Raw genomic sequence first — 24,985 nt, forward strand, 5'->3', positions numbered from 1 at the left:
TTATTCAGCCAAGAACAGGTCATAGTTTATGGGGGGGACATAAACAATGTCTTTTTACCTCCTTTAAAGTGCAGAGCCACCAAAGAGAATAAGCATGTTCAAGTAGAGCTGAAATTTAAATCCAAGCTGTTTAGAATTCAGAGCAGAGGGTGGGGAAAATAAGCCGCATCTCCATGGGGATGGAAGTGAAAGGGTTGTTAGGGGCACTGTTTTATCTCTTCCCAAAAAAGGGGGAGGGGGATCCTGGATACGAGGAACACACCGGAAAACACAATTCTCAGACGCAGAGCTGTGACTGTCTTCCTGCTCCAATTGCATTTCACATAGCTATATCTATAAATAACAGACCAATAGCCAATTTCACCTGAGGGAAAAGAGGACAGGTTCCAAAACATCCAGTGCACCGCTTTGTTTCTTACTTTAAAATATTCGTGCATTCTCTTGTGAGTACTTGTACTAAATTGTCCAGATATGATAATAAGTCTGGGCCTAGACATTCACTGGGCTACAGTGGGGGACCATAGGAAAATCCCCATGGAGCTGCTCCTCCATTGGGATGCCACGGCTGATGATGGGTTGGGACAACAGAGCACATTTAGATACTGTAAATTTAAACTGCTGCTCTTCAGGCATCCCAAATCCGCCCTCAAAACAACCTGGAGCTGAACATGGTACAGAAGACAGTGGACACTCACCATATCTGGCAGCCCTGTTTCAGCTGTGGAGATCTTGGGTACAATCACTTCTTATGTCTTGAAGTGGGACATCCCATCCATCCTGAAAAAGGCCCAACAAAAGGATGTACTTTTTGAAGCAACTGAAAAAGTATGGTCTCCTGCAGAAGCTGCCGATTCAGTTCTACAGCGTAGTCACCGAACTGTAACAGAAAATCCTGAACACCATGCAAACAATGTTTTTCAGCTCCTCCCCTCCGGCTGATGATATAGAAGACACCTATGCCATCACCTTCATACACAGCTGCTCTAGAACACCATGTTCTATATCCACAATGCTACTTGACATTTTTTTTATTGCACTTCATGTAAAATGTGATGTCATTGTGCAGTTCTGTATATAACATTCTGCTAGTATAGTCCTTCCTTGCCAATCAAGTCCATAGTCTTTCAGTTATATAATATTAATATTATTAATACTGTACTTCAGGATTTGAAACATTTTATTTGGAGTTCAGGTTCTGCCAGAAATCAAACAATGGGCCTCCACCTCTTCACAAATATGACATTGACAAAGTTTTTAAAAAAACACTTTTGAAAATAAATGTCTGAAATACTTAGCACAAACTTAATGTTTGCATTAAGACATGACTGTGAATAGGTTAACTTCCTCATTCCACATTTTGTAACACTAATTTCTAACTCTGAGGCCTGGCAGAACCCATGGGGGCCTGTGAGAATGAAATGGAGGCACTAGCACATCACTTGTGGCAGGAACATGGAAAACACGGCAGAGTGAGAGAGAAGGGGCAGCCCAGGAGAAAGAGAGAGATGGGAAGTTCCATTGTACTGAATACAATTCTCAGATCCATGACTCTGGCACTGGTGTTTGGGCTTGTCTTATTATGGGATCAAGGTGATTACCCAGGCTTCCTTTACTTTGTCAAGCAGCTGAAAGTTGTTCACTAGGGGCAGTGGTGGCTTAGTGGTTAAGGAAGCAGCTCCGTAATCAGAAGGTTGCCACTGAGCAAAGCACCGTCCCCACACACTGCTCCCCGGGCGCCTGTCATGGCTGCCCACTCATCTCCAAGGGTGATTGTCTAAAAGCAGAGGACACATTTCTTTGTATGCACCGTGTGCTGTGTATCACAATGACAATCACTTCACTTTCAATAACCTGTCCATTTAATAAAATTGTCACAATGGCTGGACCAATTACAGCCTGGCAACATGGGACTATGGGGCAGGCATCCTTGACCGTCCGGAAAACCCTTTGGGCACGTCAGGACTCTGCAGAACATGAAGCCAACATCACTAAACAATGACCCGATGGCGAACAGACACAAACAGGGCAGCTTTATACAATTATACACAGGTGAACACAATCAGGAAACATTACACAGTACGAACTTGAAACTCCGGTCTGAACTACAGACCCCGAGTTGCTCCTGCCGGACCAGATCATTCCAAAAATCCAATTAGATTTATGACATTCACATTTACTGAGTATGGTGTCAGATTCCCTTATCCAGAGTGAATTACAATCAGTAGTTGGAAGTTGACCAATTTATCAATTTGCTTATATTTGGAAGTGAATGCCCAATGCCAACATATTACTAACACCATACCCAGCAAGTTATAACTATTGGAAACATGAAGGTTACTATGCACAAATGCAAATGGAATATTTACTGGCAAAATGCTATTTTGCCACATGTCCAATGTATGAATCAAAATGAATAATGAATAACAAATGAATAACTTTTCAATAACATGAAGAGATATTGCAAGCCTTGTAACATTGTTTTTAATTTGTTTCTGCTGATTTCTCTACACGGTCTGTGTTGCCCAGACTGAAGGAAAGGGAACCGCACCCAGTTGCATGACATAATGCAGCAAACTCCTGCTTCAGGCACATTTCTTGGATGATGTATCTAGTGACAACAGTTACTGACCACACCCAGGATGGAAGGGACTACCCAAAAGGGAAGGAGAGTTGTGTGTGGGAAGGAGGATGAGGGTCAATGAACAGAATTTAGTCAAAGATGGGCCAGTCATGAAATGTGGCTGCAGCCATTGCAGTATCGGGGTCAGATGAAGTTGAACCAATTTCCCAACCCAGTGAAACTGTGCCCATAATGATTAACATAAAAAATCCATTACTTGGACCTCCATTAGGTCATTGTTCCCTGTGGGCTGATCTATATGTCTTTCACAGTGTGAAATGTCCCATAACGGCCAGTGCATGCTGTCAATGTAGATGAGCTGAGCAAACAAACAAATGAGATCCATTCAGCATCAGGACCATCCATCAACATTCCATGCTTGCTTATTTCACTACAGGGTCAGCATTTCATTAATATATTTCGAATTATTTATGAGGATAATGAAATCCTGTAATGAACCTTTTCATTCTCAAATCTGCTGCACAATTATTAGATGCCGAAACACAAATATGTTTAAGATTTTCAAATACTGAAAAAGCAGGGCTTTATTCGTTGTACTTTTCTGGGTTTTGTGTTCCTTGCAGATGAAGACTTGTGTGCAATTCCCCTTGCGAAGACAGTGCATACACAAACGTGAAATCCCCCCCCATGAGTATGGTATCAAAAACAGATGTCCCAGAAGGCCAGTCAGCATCCTGCAACCATACTTGGCCAACGGGGCCTTGAGGGCAGCCCGTTATGGATTGGAGAGATAAAAGCTTCTCCCCATCCAATCACTGTAAGCTTTCCCCTGGGGGGATGGGGGCGGGTCTCTGCTTTCCTGCATACCTCTTCCACAAAAGGAAGAGAGGCAGAGGACAGTCCTGTCTGACACCAACATTTTATTTCCATTTCTGTGCCGCTCCAGGAACACCGGAGGGCCGCGCTGAGACATCTTACGCAATCACGCGGTGACGATTTCTGTAAACTGTGGCTATGAGGCTGCGGCCGGGAGCCCTGGGGTCTGACCACTCCTCACTAGAGAATCACAGAGTATTAGATACTGTCTCTTTTTATTTACAACTATTCTTCTTGGATTGCATTGCAAAACCAACACTTCTGCTCAGACTTTTAGGGTCATTTAAAAACGTCATTAAGAATGATCAAAAATCCTATCCAGACATTGTTGGTTAAATCTTTACGTTTCTAATTGAGTATTAGAATACTTGTTTAGTACAGCTGAAAAAAAGAGTATCTTATTCTTTTTTATTCAAATTTACTTCATGTTTTCATTTCGTGATCTAAACATTTGTAATATAATGGCTAAATTATAGCCATTATAAATGAATTAAAACACTGATGTGAATTAAGCTATTATGCTATAATAGCTTTTACAGCATATGAGTATATACTGTACTATACAACAAATGTACTACATTTACTGTATTAATTGCACATTTTGTATTCATTAGAAGTATATTTTGTATATTGCACATTTTTGTTTTGGAGAAGGTCACATCATTTTAATAATCAAATTATTCTGGATGATTCCATCAGGAGAGTAAAATTTCATTGACGAAATCGTTCACTAACACTTTTGTATTGATTGATCCTTCCCTGTGGGGAACAGGCAAAATGCTTTTTCATCACAGGTTAACTTAGGGAGGTGAATGTGATTCAGTGTTCATATGGAAACTGTGGAATCTTCTGGAGAGAGTAGTGGTCTATGGGTTTCGCTTGGGGTTAAACCTTTTTTGCATTTCTTTTCTTCCTGGGGGGAGAGGTTGTTAAAGGGGACTGCCATTAAAGTCACTTTTTTGTAATTTGTGGTTACTGTGATTTACGTTCAAGTCCCCTTACCCCTCCCATGTTTTGCTGAGAGTGGCTGAGCTCATGAATACCTTCTGACTTATAGTAACTTGCTCGCTCAGATCGTGAACAGAATCCCAATCAGAAGGCAGCCCGTGCTACTGAACACTCCCCCCCACACAGACGGACTCTGCAACACACCCTGTTTCTTTTATCTTTTTTCTCCCCCAAAGATGGGTCGCCTGCTCCCCTGTACTCAGCCATTGATCACAAATGCACATGCAAACACCCACACCTCTCATCCTCCCACACCAAAGACTGCAGCGCGGCAGCAGGGTCTCTCCGGGCTACTTCCCTACCACCGCAGCGCACTTCTGCGCCTGTCTGTCCGTCTCCATCCTGCTCTCCACTCCATCTGCAGGAAGAGAACAGGTTTTCACTGCAGCAGTAGGAGCTCATGTGTAAAGGTGATGCTGCTGTCATATATAGATGCATAATCAATAATACATACACACACACATTCACGGTGCATTTTGAAAGCCAATTTTCCTAACGTATCACTAATCACAGAAAAAGCCCAGTTACACTTGATGCTGTGTCGGAGAATCAGAACAGACTCCTCCCCCTTTCACACTAACCCCTACCAAAAAAAGTCTTGGCAGGACACTTGCCTCTTGCCTCCTTGATTTTGATGCACTGATTTCTACAGATGTGTGTGTGTGTGTGTGTGTGTAGGCGAGGCTGCTTGTCTATTTTTCTGGGAGGAGGGGGAGGCTCCGATTCAATTATGAGATGGCTGGGGGGCGAGTTGGCCGTGTGACAGGCAGGATGGATGCGTGGTGCTGTTCATGTTTTGCTGCTGTGCAAGCCCCTCTCCTCACCCAGCCTCCTACACGCTACACACACACACACACACACACACACACACACTGCGCCAAAGTACTCCCCCGCACCATATGCACCTGCACCCTCCCGGCTCTTAGAATGCGTAGGAGGGAAGCCCCAGGTCCTCCCGACCAATGCGATCGATGGGCGAGAGCAAGGCAGACCGCAAGGTCACCTTCATGCGCTGAACGAGGAGGGGAGGGAGGGGCCACGTGGCCAAGGAACAGGGGTTAGAGGGAGGAGTGATGGAGGAAAATATCATTCCCTCCTTCCTCCTGCATCACTGTGTTACATGACTGTGCTTTTCCCCTCCCTCCAGAATCTGGGAAGACGGAGGAGAAAGAGACGACGGCAGATTTTTATTCATCAGGTGAGTCACGGACGTCGTCGGTGTGAGCGACAGCAAAAGAGTAAAAAGGCAAAGATAGAAAGACGGGGGGGGGATTCAAGTGTGCAGAGAAATGTGGCCATTATAAATAAGACAGAGAAAGATATGAAGTATTGACAAGGAATTTGAAATGGAGGAAATGGGGCAACAGGAGGACATAAGAGAGAAGAAAAAGTGACAGAGTGGAGGCATCGTCCCACTGATTCCATCGCCTGGCCCTGTTCTGATTCTTAATCCCACTCCAGCAATCTCTCTAGCTCCCTCTTTCTCTGAAAAACAACGGTGCCACCCAGACGTACGCCTATGAGCCTGAGCACTCGTACCTTCAAATTCAAGCAGGTTTGAGATTCGTTTCAGTGCCTCAAAATCATGAAAATGTTCCCAATAATGTATGACTATTTAGTGACATATAAGGAACCACCACTGCCTAATTGTATACATGGAGATTTCTAGAGCACTGCAGTGTGGAATCGATTGGGTAACACTGCACTTTTTTTTGGAAGCTCATTAAAACGTCTCATCATGCTTGGGACCCTTTTTGCCTTGCAGAGTTACTGTATTGGTTGCTGTGTACCCAATTCCAGATGCTTAACTAGTCCGTATTTTTTGCTAATTTTTCATACAATGTGTTCAGTGCAAACACCTTACAAACTTTAATTTTTAAAAGTGTTTTAAGAAAAGTTTCAAGTTTTAAACAGGACCTCCAAAAAGCTATTATTCCATATTACAAACAGAGGAACAAATAAATCAGAATACATACATATAAGGCCTCTAAATTAGACATGCCAATACAAAAGACAACCATTTGATTTAGAAAGTGAAGTGATTGTCACATGTGATACATAGCATCACAGCACACGGTGCACACAGTGAAATTTGTCCTCTGCATTTAACCCATCACCCTGAGTGAGCAGTGGGCAGCCATGACAGGCGCCCGGGGAGCAGTGTGTGGGGACGGTGCTTTGCTCAGTGGCACCTTGGCGGATTGGGATTCGAACCTGCAACCTTCTGATTACGGGGCCACTTCCTTAACCGCTAGGCCACCACTGACCCCAATAAAGTGACTCTTGTGGGACTGTGGCAGTGGTGGCTTAGCGGTTAAGGAAGTGGCCCCGTAATCAGCCTTCAGCAATCAGGAGGTTGCCAGTTCGAAACCCGATCCAACAAGGTGCCACTGAGCAAAGTACCGTCCCCACATACTGCTTCCCGGGTGCAGTATTTCACAATGACAATCACTTTATATTCAAAAACTCATTATTAACTTTTGCAATGATAGTCAGAACATTTGCATCTCTATCTGAAAAAAATAAATAAACATTCATCCATCATAATTTTCTTAAATAATATTACAGCACAAATTACACAGATGTGTAATCAGCATTTTTTTGCTAATACAGGGCTGTAAAAAAAAACCTTCACCAAATTTACTTTAATTTTGTCAGCCATTTAAATCCAGAGTTATCAAGAGAAACACTGGCAATTTATCTGTCATTAGACACTCGCAGAACATAATTATTCCCACCAGTTCAGTCAAGTCAAACGTGGTACATGCTGGTAGAACCTGCGGCATACAGACACTCCCAGCAATGTTCTGTGAAGGGTTATGTAATCATATGTACAGGGAGGCAACTTAAGATGGAATCTGTATCTATTGTTGTCAATCTCAATCTCTGTACATTCAGGGCCAAAATAACATAGATGCTTTTTGCTTTTTTGGTCAAACTATAAATATTTGAGAGTTGCTAAGTAACCTACGCAATGCAGCATGCAAATGAACAAATGTAAAAATAGAGTGAGCTGAATGATTTTCTGGGTGTGTGCAAAATGTGAACCATGACTGCAGAAGAGTATTAAAGTGCCAGGACAATACCAGTGTGTTCAAAACCTGCCTCTGCTTGTCAGTTCATGTCGTGCCATCCTCTCAGTTTTGTGTGCATGGGGGCGAGAACCTTGCTGTTGTACCGGCAGCACAGAATGACAACGTGGAGAAAGTGCGCCCATACGTGGTCATTTCCAACACATAATACACATTTTCCATTAGAACACAATACTGTTCAAAGATGTTGGCAGAAAAGCACTGCATTATATACTACATGCTTGAAATGTGCAGATACTATTCACAGTGTAGAAAAATGCACTAGTTTCAGGGCTACAAGTGGGGTTTGTTTGCTATTGTACGTGGAATAACATCATGAAAAACCATGCTTCAAGTTTTAGATATTTATTTATGTAAATCCTGAGGAAGTCTTTGACATCAACAAGTCCCACACTGAACTTTCTATAATCAGAAGTTTGCATACTGATCAGTCAAGTAAATTTTGATACGAGAATAACTGGTTGAGTTTCATTCCATAAACCGCTGCTTCTGCATTGGTCGAAGGGTTTTCACTGTACTGAATATTATAAACTGATGTTAACAGCGCCCAGACGAATGAAGAACAACATGGCACGGTTGGTGACTGTCATTTAAGAGGACATTTTAATTGTGTTAATCCCGGTCTTGCTCCTTTGTCACTGTGTTCCGCCCACAGGCAGGCGTGGCAAGCACACATAGGCTTGTGGGAACCGGTTGAGGTCGAGTGGGTTACCATCCAGGCGAATGTCTTCCAGGGGTTGTCGTATATATCTGATATCGTGCCGAGTGCAGAAGGTGTCTTCGTGAAGGCTCTGAATGTTGTTGTTCTGATAATATACAAAGAAAGAGTACACAAAATCTTTATGAGTGCTCGGAAGAACAAATGAATTACTTTATGCTAGAGTGAATCATTTTTACTTCTTGAGGAGCAACGTCCAGTAAGGGCAGATGCTGCTAGCTTGTTAGCATGCTGACTTTGTTAAATACCTGTGCATTACACGCTGTTGATATTATTCATTTGTCAAAGTTCTTGTATTGCATAAAAATATTCAAAGGAAACTGATGCATCAGTTGATCCAATCAAACCATTTTCCATTCCTTTGCTGTCAAACTTGTTTATGACAAGTATAAGGTCTGATAAAGGTTTCCACCTTACAGCTAGAAAGATAGATAACTTGCAAAAAAAAGCAAAAAATGTTAAATGTGAAGAAAATGTTAAGTGTCAGTCATCAGTTGCATGGCTAGATCTGGAATCCAAAATGTATTCTGATGTATTCTGGATTATATTTACAAATGCATAAACTAAATCACAGCCCATAACCAGATCAAGATCAGAAATCAGAAATCAAGTATTCATTGGCCCAGGCTTTTGGTGCCCAATCTTTCTGCTCCTGGGTACCTGAATGGCTTTTGTTGCACTCCAAAGTGCCAAGTGCTTCAAGTGAATGGCTCCGGATCGCTTCAAGTGCAACCTCCCTGCCACAGCAGATGCCTACCAGTTCTCATATCATTTCCATGGCTCTTCATGCGTCTTTCATTCGCATTAACAATAACTAATCTTGTAAATGTCTTCAGAATTTAACAGGGTCATCCCCTCCAGTTTTATAACCTCAGCATCAAAACCTTCCTTGGTTACTGGATACTTGAGTTCCAGACCAACAGACGCCAGGACCCTGAGCAACTCCCCTCTAGTTCCATTTCATGACTACATTGAGGGATGGTACCGCCATCTCTCAAGGTACTAAGAAAGCATTCATCTAGCTTCTTCTCTGTCTGGAATGAAGTTCCACAGGGCAGACACAGCTCCCCGGACGCCTTTCATGGCTGCCCACTGCTCACTAATGGTGATGGTTCAAAGCAGAGGACACATTTCATTGTGTGCACCGTGTCAATCACTTCACTTCACTAGCTGAGTCACGAAGGATTTACTTTTTTTGGGAAATACTAAGATTAAATAGTGCTCTTTGTAAAAAAAAAAAAAAAGTTGTGAGTTATTAAACTAATGGTATTTGCAGATTGGGTCCTAGTGAACCAAATAAGGGATTACAATGATTTTAAAGCACTTATGTAATTCGTTCTGGATAAGAGCGTCTGCCAAATGCTGTAAATGTAAATGTAAATGTGTGCGCTGCTCAAACACCATCATCAAGCTCTCAGACAACACCATGGTTACAGTGACAATGAATCAGCCAACAGGGAGCAAGTCCAGCATCTGGCAGCCCGGTGTGCTGACAATAACTTTGCCCTCAACACCAAGAAGATTAAAAATCTAATTTTGGATAATTTTGATTACTGGAAAAGAATTTCTCAGCAGGGTCTCAGAAACATACTATTGAAATGGTGTGAAGAGTAAAAAGAAACACAATGCACATCAGTTCATCCTCACATGGGTCATACAAGCCTAGTGGGTAAGACACTTCAGACATGTACATGTTGAATGACTATGGATAAGGTTCTTAATGAATTGACTAACACTGATACAATAAAACTGGCCACATTCAGACTAATATTTCATCATTATTTCAATATTCATTATTTCAGATATGGATTGACTGCATCAGCACAAAACGCTCTGCATTTTTGTGCGTATTTGTTCGGTAGGTTCTCTGGCAACGTCTAGGCCGTGTGGGAACAGAAATACACAAGACAAGCGACAACGGAGGGTGGAATGCAGGGGATAAAATAACAATACTAATTCACTGTAAATGGAAAACACATGAGAATCTCTAGGGCTAACAAGACCCAACAGACATATGGCGCCACCTTGTGGGTACCAGGACGTTGCAGAACACAACAGAATTCATGTAATCAGAATGTGAAAAGGGCAGATTATCAGTAAACAAAAACCATCGAAATAAAAATCAACTAATAAAACGAAATGTAAAAAAAGAATTAAATAAACCATAAAATAATTAATTGTAAAAGGAATAGTTATACATTTAAATAATAATAGTAGCTTAAGCAAAGTACTCAGATTACTCTGAGTTACATTAGCAATTACTGTCATTAATAATTAGATTACTGTGTTCTTTATTTTACTTTTACACATTCATTTTATGAAATGGAGACAACAATCAAACTTTATTACATTATGTTATTGTACCATTTGTATTTTGTTGTGTTTAGACTAAGTGCGCTGACAGTAAAAATCTGCATTTGGTTCATAGTGCACCTTCTAATGATAGAGTAGTGCAGACAAACCCTGTGCAATAAGGAGGACACACCTGCAGGTGAAGGACACGCAAGGTCTCAGGAAGTGGAGTGGGGATGTAATCCAGCTGGTTATTGGACAGATAGAGGAACTCCAGTTGGTTCATGTCCTGTTAAAAGAAAACACATTCTTGAAGAACTGCAATGTAAAAAAAAAACCAGCTGTTAGTGTCAGATGTTTCCCAGAAATTTCAAATGTAAAATTTTACTTGAAATCTTTACGACGAGAAAATTGTTGTTAGTTATGGGAGTTTTCTAGGCCCTGACCTTAAAGCCCTCTGCATGCATGCCGCTGCTCTTCAGACGGTTGTTTCTGATGTCCACGTGCCTCAGTGTGGGGGGAAGCTCAGGGAGAGCTTGAAGCTGGTTGTCTGGCAGCAGGAGGTCCTGCAGATGGGGCAATGATCGGAAGGCATCCTTATCCAAGGCTGATATCTGGTTCCCAGTCAGGTCAATTCGCCTCATCTGGTCTGGAACAGATATGTTTCAAGCTGATGTAATGTTTATATTAATATATGTTATTATAAATGAAAATAATTAATGCATTCTGATGCATATAGTGACGGTGGAAAATAAATACATTTTCGTATGAACATTACATACACATGGTGTATTAAAGAATTTTGATTGCAATGAGTTTCACTGAACAAATAGAAATAAAAAAGTCATTATACAAGTAATAAAACAATTGAACTGTTAGATATAAAAATGTGAAGCCTTATTACTCATGTTCCTGAAGGCACTGGCCTTCACTTCTTTGATCCGGTTAAAGCGGGCATAGAAGTGAGTCGTATCCTTGGGCAGAGGAGGGACGTGTTCCAGATCAGAATCATCACAGTAAACACTTCCACTCAAGCATACACAGAGCAGACAAGTGGGCATGCCTGTCAAACCACAAAGAACAAACACAGTAATCATTTCTACATGCTTTCTGCGAAACCAGACATAAAATTTCATTTCTCTTTCAGTGTACTTATATATATAATATTAGTGTACTTAATATTCAAGCTCTAGAATTTATTTCGTTTGTACTAACATGAATATTTGAACTACTTTCGTGGCTGTTAATGGTGTGGCTTCACACCTCCAAAATTTTGAGTTTGGACCTTGTGTGTGCAGAGCGTTCAGTTCATCTGGGCCCTCTAATTTCCTCCTGATGGAGATTGTGGTGGCGTGCCATGCATCACACCTAGGACCAGGGTTCCGTGGTTCAGCCCGGAGTTTTGTATTGTCCTTGTTGTGATCCTGGTTGTTCTGCCAGCTGTTGTCTCGTATAAATGTTTGCCTATTTACATTTACATTTACATTTACAGCATTTATCAGACGCCCTTATCCAGAGCGACTTACAATCAGTAGTTACAGGGACAGTCCCCCTGGAGCAATTTAGGATTAAGTGTCTTGCTCAGGGACACAATGGTAGTAAGTGGGATTTGAACCCGGGTCTTCTGGTTCATAGGCGAGTGTGTTACCCACTAGGCTACTACCACCCTATTGTCTCCATGTCCTTGTCGGGTCGTAAAACTGTAGTCCTATATTGGTGTTTGCTCGTGTTTCTTGTAATATACCTTGTTTGTTGCCAGTCGTGAAAATGCGGACATTCCTGCCGTTGACCGTGACTATTACGTGTTACTTTGTAACACTAATACAAACTTAACATAACGCTTAAGTAGCCCTTAACATAATTTTTTTCCCATGAACCTTGAAAACCAATCATGTTAACATTGATAAACAAGAAGTAGTCATATTTGAACTCCTTACTTAAAAGCTCAGCCCTGCAGTCTCGATCATGCATCAGCAGAGCTGCCTGCTGTTCATCAGCTGCTTCTCCACCTCTACACGTCTATGAACATGCCAGTAAGGAGGGAGGCTAGATGACAAGTCTATTGAAATAAGGAATCAAGCTGGGTCGAATCACTGCAGGAAATACTTGGTTAATATAGGCTGACTGGAGTCCCTTTGGAGTCTGTAACTTTCTGTAAATAGGATGCATTTTACAAGCAAAATGGCCACACCCGAGAAACCACTGGTCTGTAGCAAGTAAATCATCTAATGTCTCATGGTTTATGTTCTCAGAACAAATTCAGTGTGAATCAGCTGAATGGTTTTGGATAGATTGGACAGTTATTAGACAGTAGATATTAGTTATTTGCATATCATGACTGTTTGTGAAGTGGGTGGGGCTTTGTAGAGTTTTTTTTGTAAACTGACAAGGGTTAATTATTCTGAAATATAGATTGGACTACTTGTCTACATTTTTAGAATAACCCCATTTTTCCATGTACATAATTTACCTAGTGCAGTATCAGGTCCGAATAAACCCGGGCCACCGAAATCTAGGGTAGGTACGGTAGGCTTCCTGATGGCCTGGGGTGGCAGGGTCATCTCCTCACTAGTGGAAAAGGTGGTGATGGTGTTTGGTGCGGTAGCCACCCTCAGAGGAGAAACTGTCCCCACCTTAACCTAAGAGAGGAGGTGAGAGAGAGAAATTATACCTTTTGCTTGTGAATGAGTGAAAAAAAATATCTTGATGCTATTTTTTTCACATTTTCTATCATGGAGACGTGAAACAGTCTCCCAACTCACATCTTCGTCAAGGTCATCATAATCATAGCTATTCAGATTCCAAGAGTCTATTTCATAGATTTCTGGGTCTGACCCCACAGTGGGAGCTGCTTGACATGATTTCAACAGGGTCGCTGCCGCAAGGAGAGCCACAAGCAGAACCATTCTCAGATTTGAAGGACCCACCTATTTAAAGAAAAAATAAAGAGTTAGTTGCCACTAGGGTTCGGATAAAATGTATTAAAATCATCTCCCACATTCAAAATCTACAGGAAATCTGCTTCCAGTCAGAGAGCTGGCATGGACAGCTATTTATTCAATAATTACTTTTGTGTCATAAGGAGTTATTTCGAATAATTTAAGGCGAAGCACATAGTTGTTGCCCAGCAGGTAAGGAAATAGACCTGTAACTGAAAGATTGCTGGTCCAAATCGCCAACCGCAAAGGTGGCACTGAGACCCCTTTGATCTAGGTACCATCCCCACACTGCACTGTGTGCTGGTTTGCAGTGACAATGACAAAAACAATCACATTCATAGTATGTGTTTGGAAATGTTCACCAATCAGAATAGTGGAATAATAGCACTGAGGAGCTACGTGCATGTTTGCTTTGGTAGTGTGCGTGGTCCTGTGATGACAGAGATTGCATATCAAAGGTAAAAAGAGAGGGAGGGAAGGAAAAAAGATTGTGCACTCAGTGTTGCAAGATTCTGTTGTTTTGTGTTTGATATTTTAGGAGAAATTGTTCATCAAGAATACGAACCCAAAATTTTATTTAAGTATGTTAATTAGCTGCAGTGGTTAAATCAGATATGTTCAACCGTTTTCACGCATTTTTGACGATATTGAAAGAAGCAGGTTTATATCGTCCAGAATGGGAAGGTAGCGTGCATGACAACTGTCAATCATAGTCATTACTTTTCTTATTTTAAAAATATATGTTCAGGGTAGTTACACACAAACAAACAAAATTCATAAAAAAAAATCTTTTTCTGTGTTTAGCGAACATGTAAACAGATGCAGGGCGACCCCAGTGAGAGCTGCTTCCGAGTGCTGAAAAGAATTTGTTGACCCAAATACGGACACGGTCTACACGGTAAAAAAAACTGTCCCCTCCTCACTCATTCCTCCGTTATACATTTGCAAGACTTTCCAAATGTGAACTCATTTATCATAATAACACACATTTATTGGTTGACTCATAGGTTGGCTTTTACCACTTGAATGTATTACTTTGGTACATTAAATAAACATAAATACATTAACTAAGACAATTAGGCAAGACAGAAATTAGGCAAGACATACACCAAAAAAGAAAGAAATAGGCGTACTTATATGTTAGTGAAGTCTCTTCAGATGCAGATGTATGGGGGCGTGCTGACTCCTATTCCCTTGGACTGAAGTGGCCATTACGGGACTAGGTGTGGGGGAAAAGAATGAGGTGGGGGTGGGACTCCAGGATTTGAAAGCGTTTGCTCAGCTGTCACTAATTCACACCCCCGCCAACACGTCAGGCTGTTTGTTGGCCTGTTGTGACTAAACAAAAATCCTACAAAACCAGTGACAATTCAGCTTTAATTCAAGCTGTTATGAATCCAGTAGGACAATTTTGTACTTATTGCCATGGTCACAGCATTTATGAGTATGCATGACATTCGTTCTGTAACATTACAGAACAAAGGTGAGGTTACTGTTTCTTCTTGACCTTTGTAGAGTGTAGGTGTGATATGTAGACAGGCAACCAAATCAATAAATCTGTTATGTTAATGAGCTGAAGCCCAATAATCATGACTGGACTGTCTCGCTATACATACCCTAATGCTCTGACATAGCAATACACTGACAGATTTCATCTCAATGGCCTGGACTCAAAGGGGAGAAGTGAATTGGGTAAATATGACTAGGCAGAGGACCAGGCCATACGTTTCTATAAAATACCAGTGCCTACATTGCTTCCCTTTTCTATCTATTCTAAATCATTCATTCTCTCGATTCTAAAAATAATAAAATTGTACTTTTAAAAGCAGAAGAATCAGTCTTTTGCAACAGTCAGATGAACTGTATGCTGTAATGCTGTCATCCAGATCCGTAGAATAAAGGCTTCCAGCAGAGTGCGTTGTAGCGCACGATTTCCTTCCTGTCTCCACCCATTTCGATTCCCAGTCACAAATCAAAAGCAAACAACTGTGACTCTTTTTTTTATTACAACATTTAAATTTTGATGAAGGAACAAACACAACATTTTACCCAGATTTATTTATTAGTAGTAAACAGCTAAAGTAAAACATTCAATTTATTCTTCCAGAGATCATTTTCCATAGCGAAGACCAAAAGAATTCAAATTATAAGATGACAGACTTGGCCTTCTTTTTGCATGGAGGTGGGTTAACTCAGGATAAAACCATTTTACTTTCCGGTGCGGTCCCAACCCCATTGCCGAATTGGACACTTCTATTGGCTTGTGGGCAGAGAGCCTGGATGAGCATTCTTCTTCCGCAGCTGCACCCACAATGCCCCTCAGCAGTCTGGAAGTAATCTCCTCTGGACTTATTCCTGTGAAAAATATGTATTTTAAAAGAAATGCGGCCTAGCGGGTAAGTCAGCTGATTCATAATTGGATGTTTTGCCGTTTCAGATCATGGTCTGCCAAGGTGCCACTGAGGTGCCACCGAGCAAAGCACTGTCCCCACACACTTCGCCTCTCATGGTCAACAACTGCTCACCAAGTATGATGGTTAACAGCAGAGGACCCATTTCGTTGTGTAGATTCTCACTGAAGGCATCAAAACTATGAATGAACACATGTGGAGTTATGTACTTAACAAAAAAAGGTGAAATAACTGAAAACATGTTTTATATTCTAGCTTCTTTGCTCTGGTTACTGCTTTGCACACTCTTGGCATTCTCTCGATGAGCTTCAAGAGATCGTCATCTGAAATGCTTTTCCAACAGTCTTGAAGGAGTTCAACACCAGAGGTGTTTAGCACTTGTTGGTCCAGCTCACCCCAAACCATCTGGATTGGGTTCAGGTCCGGTGACTGTGGAGGCCACATCTCCACTTTTTGTTAAGTACATAACTTCACATGTGTTCATTCATAGTTTTGATGCCTTCAGTGAGAATCTACCAACGTAAATGGTCATGAAAATAAAGAAAATACATTGAATGAGAAGGTGTGTCCAAACTTTAAACCTGTATGGTATATACTTCAAAATTGTGATATTGTCATATTCAAATAGACAAACCCAATGGTGAGTTGCAAAGTTACATGAGCATGCTATGATGTTTTTTATGGAGACCCTTGTGGTCTTCAAAACTGTTATTACAGAAAACAAGAAACATTGTAAAACCAGAGGTGACTGTGAATGTTGCTAATTTCTTCTTGAGTAATTTCATTTTAATATTTTCTCAGCATTACTTACGTTATCGCTGTAACTGTGGATTAATTATTATGCTGTGGCAATGAGAAGAACTCAACAGTTCAATACCTTCAGTGCGGAGAGAGTTTCTGAGAGACCCTTCAGGATAGGTCTCTCCAATCCTGGCTGTCAGCATCAGTATCATGGTGACCAGGAGCAACATCTAGAGCAGCAACAGAGTTCTATGCTGAGATAAAAGTGGTGGCAGCGGTCAGCATTGGTCTGAAGACTACCAGCCAAATGCTACAAGATGTTAATGAAAATTGCAACTGACTTCAATTGCAATTAGTCTTAATTTCCGAGCTAAAAAAGACTGGTAATCAATGCCGCCAGTTCAGGCATATATTGTGGGCATAAAAAATAACTGGGGTTGTAGTAGACCACAAAGTCCCAGGTTCAAACCCCACTTACTACCATTGTGTCCCTGAGCAAGACACTTAAAGGGGACTGTCCCTGAAACTACTGATTGCAAGGTGCTCTGGACAAGGTTGACTGATAAATACCTTAAATGTAGTTACCACCCAAAAAAGATATATCTAAGTATATTTAGCAGGACAGGGTACATGAACATCTGTTTCTGTCTGTCCCTCACATTCACACAACTTCAAAAGAATCATCAAAAGACCTGTGACATTACCCACCCCCTCAGACGTAGGGTACACAGGAGACAGGTATGAAAAACACTAAAATGCTCTTCAAACAAAAATGTACTCTGTATCTGCATGTACTGAAAATTTCAAATCAGGTTTGTCTCAAAGTTGTTTTAAGAATTTGGTTACAAATCATAAGGCTGACTCAAGACTTCAAGAATTCTGCATGTGGAATTACAGTAATATTTTTACGAAGCAGTATGAACTGTGGTACACAGCTGATTTTGCCTATTAGAAGCCTAATGCAACCTCAAAATGAATTTGAGCTAATTAATGAAAGTATAAATAATCAGAATCACCTACCTTAAGCTTATCAGCGACCACTGGTGTAAAAGTACACAGTGACTCACTGTCTTTCAGAGGCACATCACCAGTGAACAGAGGTGACAGGAAGCCCCTCCCATCTCAACCCCTCCTCTTTGACTGGCCCACATTTATAATATAAAACTAATGAGAAGGCTAAATAAGCAAGAGATGCATATAAACACACATTTTACAGTGTCTTTAATGGCATGAAATTTATTTTTAATGTCACAATATGATAAATAAATAAATTCCTAATAATCTGACATAAAATGTAGTGCATTATAAAATCACACACACACATCCACACACACTTCTGCTGGGTCTCCATATGGGCCTTGAAGCTTTACCAAAGTTCAGCAAAAGGTTTTGTGTCGACCATCCTGTGATGCCTGTGTAGAAGACATTCTGCAGTTATTGAAGATCCATACTTACAGTTATTACAGGTCACACAACTCCAAGTCTCTAATAGACCTGTATAATAGACATACATAGCACATGGGGCTTGATCCCTAATTATTCCATCAATAAATAGATACAAAGAAGAAATGACTCTTTGCTAGTTTGAAGAGGAACAATTAGCTGCCTTTTTTGTTTGTGTTTTAATTATGTTTTTTACATGAGTGATGATTGACGGCTCTCACACATGCTACTTCCTCATTCTGGTTGATGTGATATAGATTTTTCTGTGTCTTGGCTCCCAGGTGGTGGAATGAACTTCTGCTAGACATCCAGACATCTGAGTCAAGATCTTCAAGCACAAACTTAAAACCTTCCTGCTTAGAAAATGTTTGGACTGAAAGAGCGCTCACGTACACTTTCTATATTTAAAAAAAAATAACAGTTGGGTTCTGAGTTGTTATGTGAAAGGTACTGTATCTACAGATCAGGTCCTAGCGAAACCAAATGAGGAATTTTAATTATTGATATTTAAAGCATTTGTGTAAGTTGCTCTGGATAAATTGTGACCACCCTTTAATTTATATGTCACACGAGCAACACTCTCTTTACATGAGATTTCTGACCTCATAATAAATCTTGTCCTAAACCTGAATATAACAAACACGCTCTCTGTTGTAATCACATCACTAAAGTGATTGTCATTGTGAAACACTGCAGCACAGCACACGGTGACACAACAATATGTGTCCTCTGCATTTAACCATCACCCTTGGTGAGCAGTGGGCAGCCATGAAAATTATGCAGAAAATATAAAATCTTACCATTCTTATTCTATGTTTTCCTGTCAAACCATAGAGGAACTGCTTCCAGATAAACTACTAAACAGCTAGAAAATGATACAAAAAAATCCACATTGTCACAACATACTAGTCTGTACTCAGAGCATACAGTATAAATCAATATAGATGAATGGATTAATAGATTAATATATGCATCAATCAGCCACAACATTAAAACCACTTGCCTGACACTGAAATGTTGTGTGTCAGTAATTTCTGGTACTAAGACTGCTTTTATTTTTGCACTGTGTAGATCTGGGGAATATGGAGTCAACACCTTGAATATTTGTGGCAGGACGCATTATGCTGATGAACAAGGTGACTTGGATGAGGTGACGCTGTTGTCTTGAAGAGGTGAATGTGGTCTGATCACAGGTCAGGTCACAATGTCTCAACCAACCACAATTACCTCACAAGTACTTTCACAATTTGGACCTTATAAAAGATAATTTTCAAGAACTAACAGCTCATAAGTCGAACCCTTAACATGTTCAGGTGTTTACAGATAATCAATGTTATTCAATTAATCAATCAGTGTGTCTAATATTGTGGCTGGTCAGTTTATATTAACTTACCTTGCTAAGAAATGGAATATTAACAAAAGACCCAAGATACTGAAAAACCACAGGAAAAAACGACCTGGTGAAGTAAAAAATAACAGCATACATTTAATCCTAAAGTCTCATTATTATCAGAAATGATTTAACATGAAGCAATTGTTTTCCAGGATTCATAAAGTTTTTTGATTCTGAAAAGTTCACATTCAGGACATCAAAGGTTGTCTAAACAAAAAAGAAAGAACCTGAATTGGACATGAGCTAACAATCATCCAATTCAATGTTCAGTACTTAATACTGGTTTTACACCAAGGTACATTGTACAAATGAATGCATGAAGTCCACATACCTGAAAAGAAGCATAAATCCGTACGATTCTACTGCCATACCAATTATGGGCCACCGCAGAAGTACTAAACCCACACCGCCCAGGAAAAAGGTGGAGCCTCTGAGCTTGTGTTTCTGGAAGAAAAAATGAGCTGTCCTCTTTAGACCAATGATAAATGCCAACCCAGTCAGGAACAGGACCTGCAGAGAACAACCAAAAGGTTGCGGATAGAAAATTTGATAGACTTCCTCAACACTCCCAGACAAAAAAGCAAACAACTGAACAAGAACCACTTGTACTGGTTGAAAATAACTAGTGTGGGTAAACCATAGGTAGTCAAGGAACTTTGACAGCTAACTAGACTTCCATACCAGTTACAGAAATCCTCCATTGATCCATTGATGTAACAGTATTTTTACATCCCTATATTATTGAGTTTGGGGTTAAAACAAGAAATGTTTGTCAGATAATTATATTTTTTAAAATCACAAAACACATCTTTCATGATGTATTAAGAAGCTCTTGCTACTGAGATGCATCATACATTTGATTTAAACAATATGTAACATTGCCGCCCATGTGCAAAATGTGTGTGGGTCATGAAAATACATAACCACAGATATTGAATTTTGGAATATGAGAATTATTCATTATTATATGACTTTTCATGATTCACTCTGTCTTCGCAACTGTCTTTCTGTCCAAGATAATGTTATCTTTATCTTACTCTTAATTCAAGAGGGAATGCACAGTATCAGTGCTTGATGAAAAGGTCTACTTACATTACCAAATGCCAACAAGACAGAGTCAAAGTACAGCAGGATTCCAAATATCACAAAGAAAAGGCCGAAGCCTGTCAGTCCCACACCAACCTCTTAACAACAATGGAAACATAAAACAGAAGGAGAGGGTTGATTATAGTAACTTTACCAGCTAAAGGATTGAGTGTAAATACGGCTTAAAATGACAATTTATCATATATTATCACACTGAATCTTAATATTAAATTGTTTAAAATAGTCTTTCCAACATATAAAAATGTAAGGAACAGTGCTTAATGTTCTGTGAAAGTGAAGTGATGACACTTACTTTGAAAGTCCGTAATTGTGATCATGGTGTTCCCCAATAGATGTCGATATACATGAGACCTTCTGTCTCCCAGCGGTTGTGTTCGGAGTGATTTCCACCTACACTGAGAACTGTCCTTTGTACCCTGTGTAACCTCTGGAGAACATTAACCCGACGCCATGAATAAAGCCATTATCTCTTCTTTCATGTTGCTGCTGCATGTTAACACGTGGACATTTTCACCGAAGCAGATTTAACCAGCCCCCATGGATTCAGTGAGATGCTGTCATTTTGACTATGTCAATCATAGACAGCGGCTGGCGTCAGTATCATTTTTTCTGCCAAAAATGCCTCTTCCAGTCACATAGAAGGGATTGAAGGCAGTTGTAGCTGCTTTTTCACTCCTGTTTGCAAAATGTTGGCCAAAACCTTTATTGCAGGTGTAGACTTGTAACAACATATAAAAAGAAAGTGTTTAAATTAACAATGCACACAAATAGGTCTGAATAAATAAAATGAGATCTGTTTAACAGTACATGATGGACCTATAATATATGTTAGTGTTCTAGTAGCGTATACCAGTCCATCATTTTGATCCATGAAATTCCATAAAAAGTGACATGATTAGTATTAGTTTGCTGATGCTTAATATGCTAATATGCATTTACAAGCCAATATTACATCAATAGGTAGCTGTTTCTAAGTTGTCATTCATTAGTAGGAATAAAGCAAACCAAACCTTTCAAGCAGAATGATATATGTTATAGTATTTTACTGCAGGGTAATCATTTTAAATTGGATGGACAAATTGGTAGACCAGTCTCTGGGAGATATCCGGTTTACGGATAATGCCTTTCTTGTAATACTGGCGGATGGAACGGCTCAATTTATCATAGTTCATGGCAGGACGATTCTTACGAAGTCCCCATAGCCGTGCCACATGAGCTGAATCCTCAATTTTGAAGATACCTGGAATAAAGACAGGGGACAGAGTGAGTCAGTGTCACAGTAATCTGAGCTTCTTTGTGATGGAGTGGGTACATTACTGTAAATGTAATAAAGATTACTACGAGAGAGCGGACAGGTATGAATCTACGCATGAAATGGAGAAAATGAATCAGGTCGGTCCTGCCTGACCTTTTTCCTTGTTGACCCAGCGGATGCAACGGCTGTGGGTGTGTGGCTTCAGGAGCAGCTCTTTAAGGAACTGCCAGAGGTGGATTGGTTGGTCTGAGCAGGAGGAGTCCGCCTCGGACTGCTGCTCCTCTCCTTCTCCTAACATCAGAAGGAACTTTAAATTCTGTGTATGTTTTTTTGAGTACTTTGATGGATATTGCATGCCCGAACAGTCTCAGAAACTAGGCTCATCGTAGATAAAAGCTATTTATAAAATGTCTGAAGAGTACCTGTGATTTGGCTTTCAACAGTGGAACATTGATGATTCATCCACGCAGCTTCAAAAAGAACAACATGGGCCAGGCGCACCGGTTACCAGCAGAAAAACCGAACCACAAAACGGCACTGTGAGCTCTTCACTGTTTCGTACCTGACTTCCATATGTCTAGATAGGCATACAGCGTATCACTGCACTGCGGAGATCGTTTGTGGAAGTCTTCCTCACTCATGGCAGACAGGTCTCGCCCGTCGATTCGCTGAAAGGCCTCACCCGCGTGAGGAAGTCTGTATAGATGTTCGGTCCACAGCAGCCACTTTTGAACATTCCATTCATTCCACTTCATGGGATCTAGCAACCAAGAGCATGAAAAGCTCGGTTGGAATAAAAATGGTATTTTTTACATCCAAAAACCCAATTATAAGACTATATGTTCTTTTAGTGTTTCCAGTTTAGGATTTGTAGGTGGATAACCAAGAAGAAATGAAATATATGGAAATTTTATATTTATAGTAAGTACATGGTGACACAACAAAAAATATATTAATGTGTCCTCTGCATTTCACCATCACCCTTGATAAGCAGTGGGCAGCCATGAATATATTGACATATTAGAATTTGCCTGTTGGTGGCAAATTCTACTCCTATGTTTAAATTTGAGATATTCTGAACATCGTATTTTCACTGATGGTAATCTGAAAGCATCTGGACAAATACCGTAAATGGAAAATGTAAATGTAATTTGCAGTGCCATGGTATAGTTAAAGCACATAATGTAGAATAATAATTACAATATAATGACAATGTAATTGTACTATGCTGTTTATAGTGCCATATATGAAATATATTAAATATGCACACTAGATTTAAACCTTTTAGTGTATTGGCAATTTGTTATATATTAAATATATTATGCATTGTTATATGCTGAGTATCTGTGTGTTTAAATGTAATTGTATTAATCAAAATGTAATATTTACCAGTGTAAATTTGAAAAATAGCAATGCAGCAACAATTTCATATAATTACAATGGTTCAAGAAAGTGCCCTAAACTAAAAAGTATTCTCATTTTCATGATGATCGTCCAGATAATAAAGATGGGACCTTACCTGGGGCAATGTTGAGGAGCTTGCAGGCAGTTTCTATGTCCTTCAGCACCTCCTTCAACACCATGCTCTGCACCTGCTCAAGGTGCTCCTCCTGCAGCGTCTCGTGTCTAGACGAGGCAGGAACGCTCGGGCTGTCAATGTCGGGGCACTGCTCAGGTCCCTTCAGGGCTGGCGCCTCAGGTATCTCGGTCACCTTCACGAGCCACGTGGGGTCATCGGTGGCGAGCATGTCAAAGCAAGACAGGTAGTTTCCTGAAATGCTGCATTTGCTCAGGTCCACCAACTGCTTGGTATCCTGTCCTGGCCCACTGTCCTGCTTGTTTGTCGTAAAGGAGGCTCCCGTGAGGGTTTGTAACGGGTGCACTGCATTATCTGCCGGGCTGCTTCTACAGCTTGCCATGGAAACTGCTAGGTCAACAGGAAAGAAATCCTGTTGTTTATTGTTAAAAGTGGTATCTCCTGTACTCAGAATGCAATATGATATTAACCCGGGCTGAATATTCATATTATAAGGTTAGAATGCAGATGACTTCCACACTGCATTTTATGAAGTTGTCATGGAGCCCTGATGGATGCTCATCTTTCACCATTCTTTTGCAGAGAATAGCAGAGGCATAATTGCATCTGGAGGCAGAAATCCTGGACATCTTGTAACATCATGTAATCATTTACTGAACAGATCATACCATCTCATACCATCTCTGCATTGCAATGGTAAAAATGCTTTTTTAATTTCTGGAAACTAATAAATAATAAATAAAAGCTTTTATATTTAAATGGAATTACAATAAAACATGTACATTACCTTTTTATGATGAATCCTGGTGTAAAAGTGGTTTCAGGCCAGAGTTTAACCAGGCACAGTGTTACCAGTCCCGACGTTTCCAGAAACTCATTTTTAAAAAGTGCTCCAAGACAGATCCAGATGAGAAGATCTTCAAGGAGTCATAGTGGAGCACTCGTTGGCATGGGGCAAAATGGATTTCACAGAGGGACTTACTTTCGGGTCAGTTCTCCACAATGGGGTGTGACAAAGTTAAGTGACTTGTTTTGAAATGAGGACAAACACAAGAGCCGTCATTTTCACAGCACTGGTTTCATTCTCTGTTGCCAGCATGAGTTTTTTAATCAAACATTTTTAATCGAATATATATATATATCATCAAGTTTCATTTCAGAATTGCAAGCGATTCTTTGTTACACTCGTGTTTATTTATATTAATAATTATTATAAAAGTGTGCATCACTTGAAGTCAAACTTCATTACGTGGAAATCATATTCATTTAGTAGAAACTGTAAAGTTCACGTAGACAACATAAGCTTCTGAATAAGCTAACTGAATCCAGAAAAGCTCATAGTCACAATATGGAAAAACAACAACAAATAAATAAACAATACATTTATTTTTGTGTCATGAAAACATCAAGAATTTTGGATATCACCTTTTAAATCCCTTCTTTAAAGGGCCCATTGGGGCGACCCAAGAGCAAATGAAATTGTCCCTTGAGACATCCCCCCCAAAAATCCTTTCTTTCTCTCGTCGCTCATCTCCCCTTCTCGTCCACATTCCATCATTCATCTCCTTAGTCCCCGTGAAAGGAACCAGGCC

General features: G+C 40.3%; 3 protein-coding genes across 4 annotated transcripts; all 3 read right to left on the reverse strand.

Annotated features, from left to right (window-relative positions):
- Nucleotides 1-7,948: 7,948 nt before the first annotated feature.
- Nucleotides 7,949-14,879, reverse strand: optc (opticin). The gene is made up of 7 exons (XM_028998598.1): nt 14,640-14,879; nt 13,330-13,494; nt 13,038-13,206; nt 11,472-11,630; nt 11,014-11,216; nt 10,761-10,856; nt 7,949-8,363 (listed from the first exon to the last, which is right to left on the reverse strand). Exons 2-7 carry the CDS (start codon nt 13,471-13,473, stop codon nt 8,193-8,195), a joined length of 942 nt encoding a protein of 313 aa, XP_028854431.1. The 5' UTR covers nt 13,474-13,494; nt 14,640-14,879; the 3' UTR covers nt 7,949-8,192.
- Nucleotides 14,880-18,916: 4,037 nt separating this feature from the next.
- golt1a (golgi transport 1A) lies at nt 18,917-20,965 on the reverse strand. Its single transcript, XM_028999083.1, has 5 exons — nt 20,894-20,965; nt 20,587-20,678; nt 19,826-20,004; nt 19,495-19,558; nt 18,917-18,966 (listed from the first exon to the last, which is right to left on the reverse strand). The coding sequence occupies exons 1-5, from the start codon at nt 20,916-20,918 to the stop codon at nt 18,925-18,927; spliced, it is 402 nt and encodes a 133-aa protein (XP_028854916.1). The 5' UTR covers nt 20,919-20,965; the 3' UTR covers nt 18,917-18,924.
- Nucleotides 20,966-21,570: 605 nt separating this feature from the next.
- On the reverse strand, nt 21,571-24,317 carry LOC114801213 (SAM pointed domain-containing Ets transcription factor-like). 2 transcript variants are annotated; one of them, XM_028999234.1, is made up of 6 exons: nt 24,181-24,317; nt 23,376-23,780; nt 22,419-22,616; nt 22,279-22,326; nt 22,010-22,147; nt 21,571-21,841 (listed from the first exon to the last, which is right to left on the reverse strand). In XM_028999234.1, exons 2-6 carry the CDS (start codon nt 23,773-23,775, stop codon nt 21,663-21,665), a joined length of 963 nt encoding a protein of 320 aa, XP_028855067.1. In that variant the 5' UTR covers nt 23,776-23,780; nt 24,181-24,317; the 3' UTR covers nt 21,571-21,662. The 2 variants fall into 2 exon arrangements, with proteins under 2 accessions (XP_028855067.1, XP_028855068.1); XM_028999235.1 differs by having other exon boundaries at nt 23,376-23,783; nt 24,181-24,246.
- Between the last annotated feature and the right edge of the window lie 668 nt (nt 24,318-24,985).

This window comes from Denticeps clupeoides, chromosome 12 (genome assembly GCF_900700375.1).
Source record: "Denticeps clupeoides chromosome 12, fDenClu1.1, whole genome shotgun sequence".
NCBI classification, from domain to species: Eukaryota; Metazoa; Chordata; class Actinopteri; order Clupeiformes; family Denticipitidae; genus Denticeps; species Denticeps clupeoides.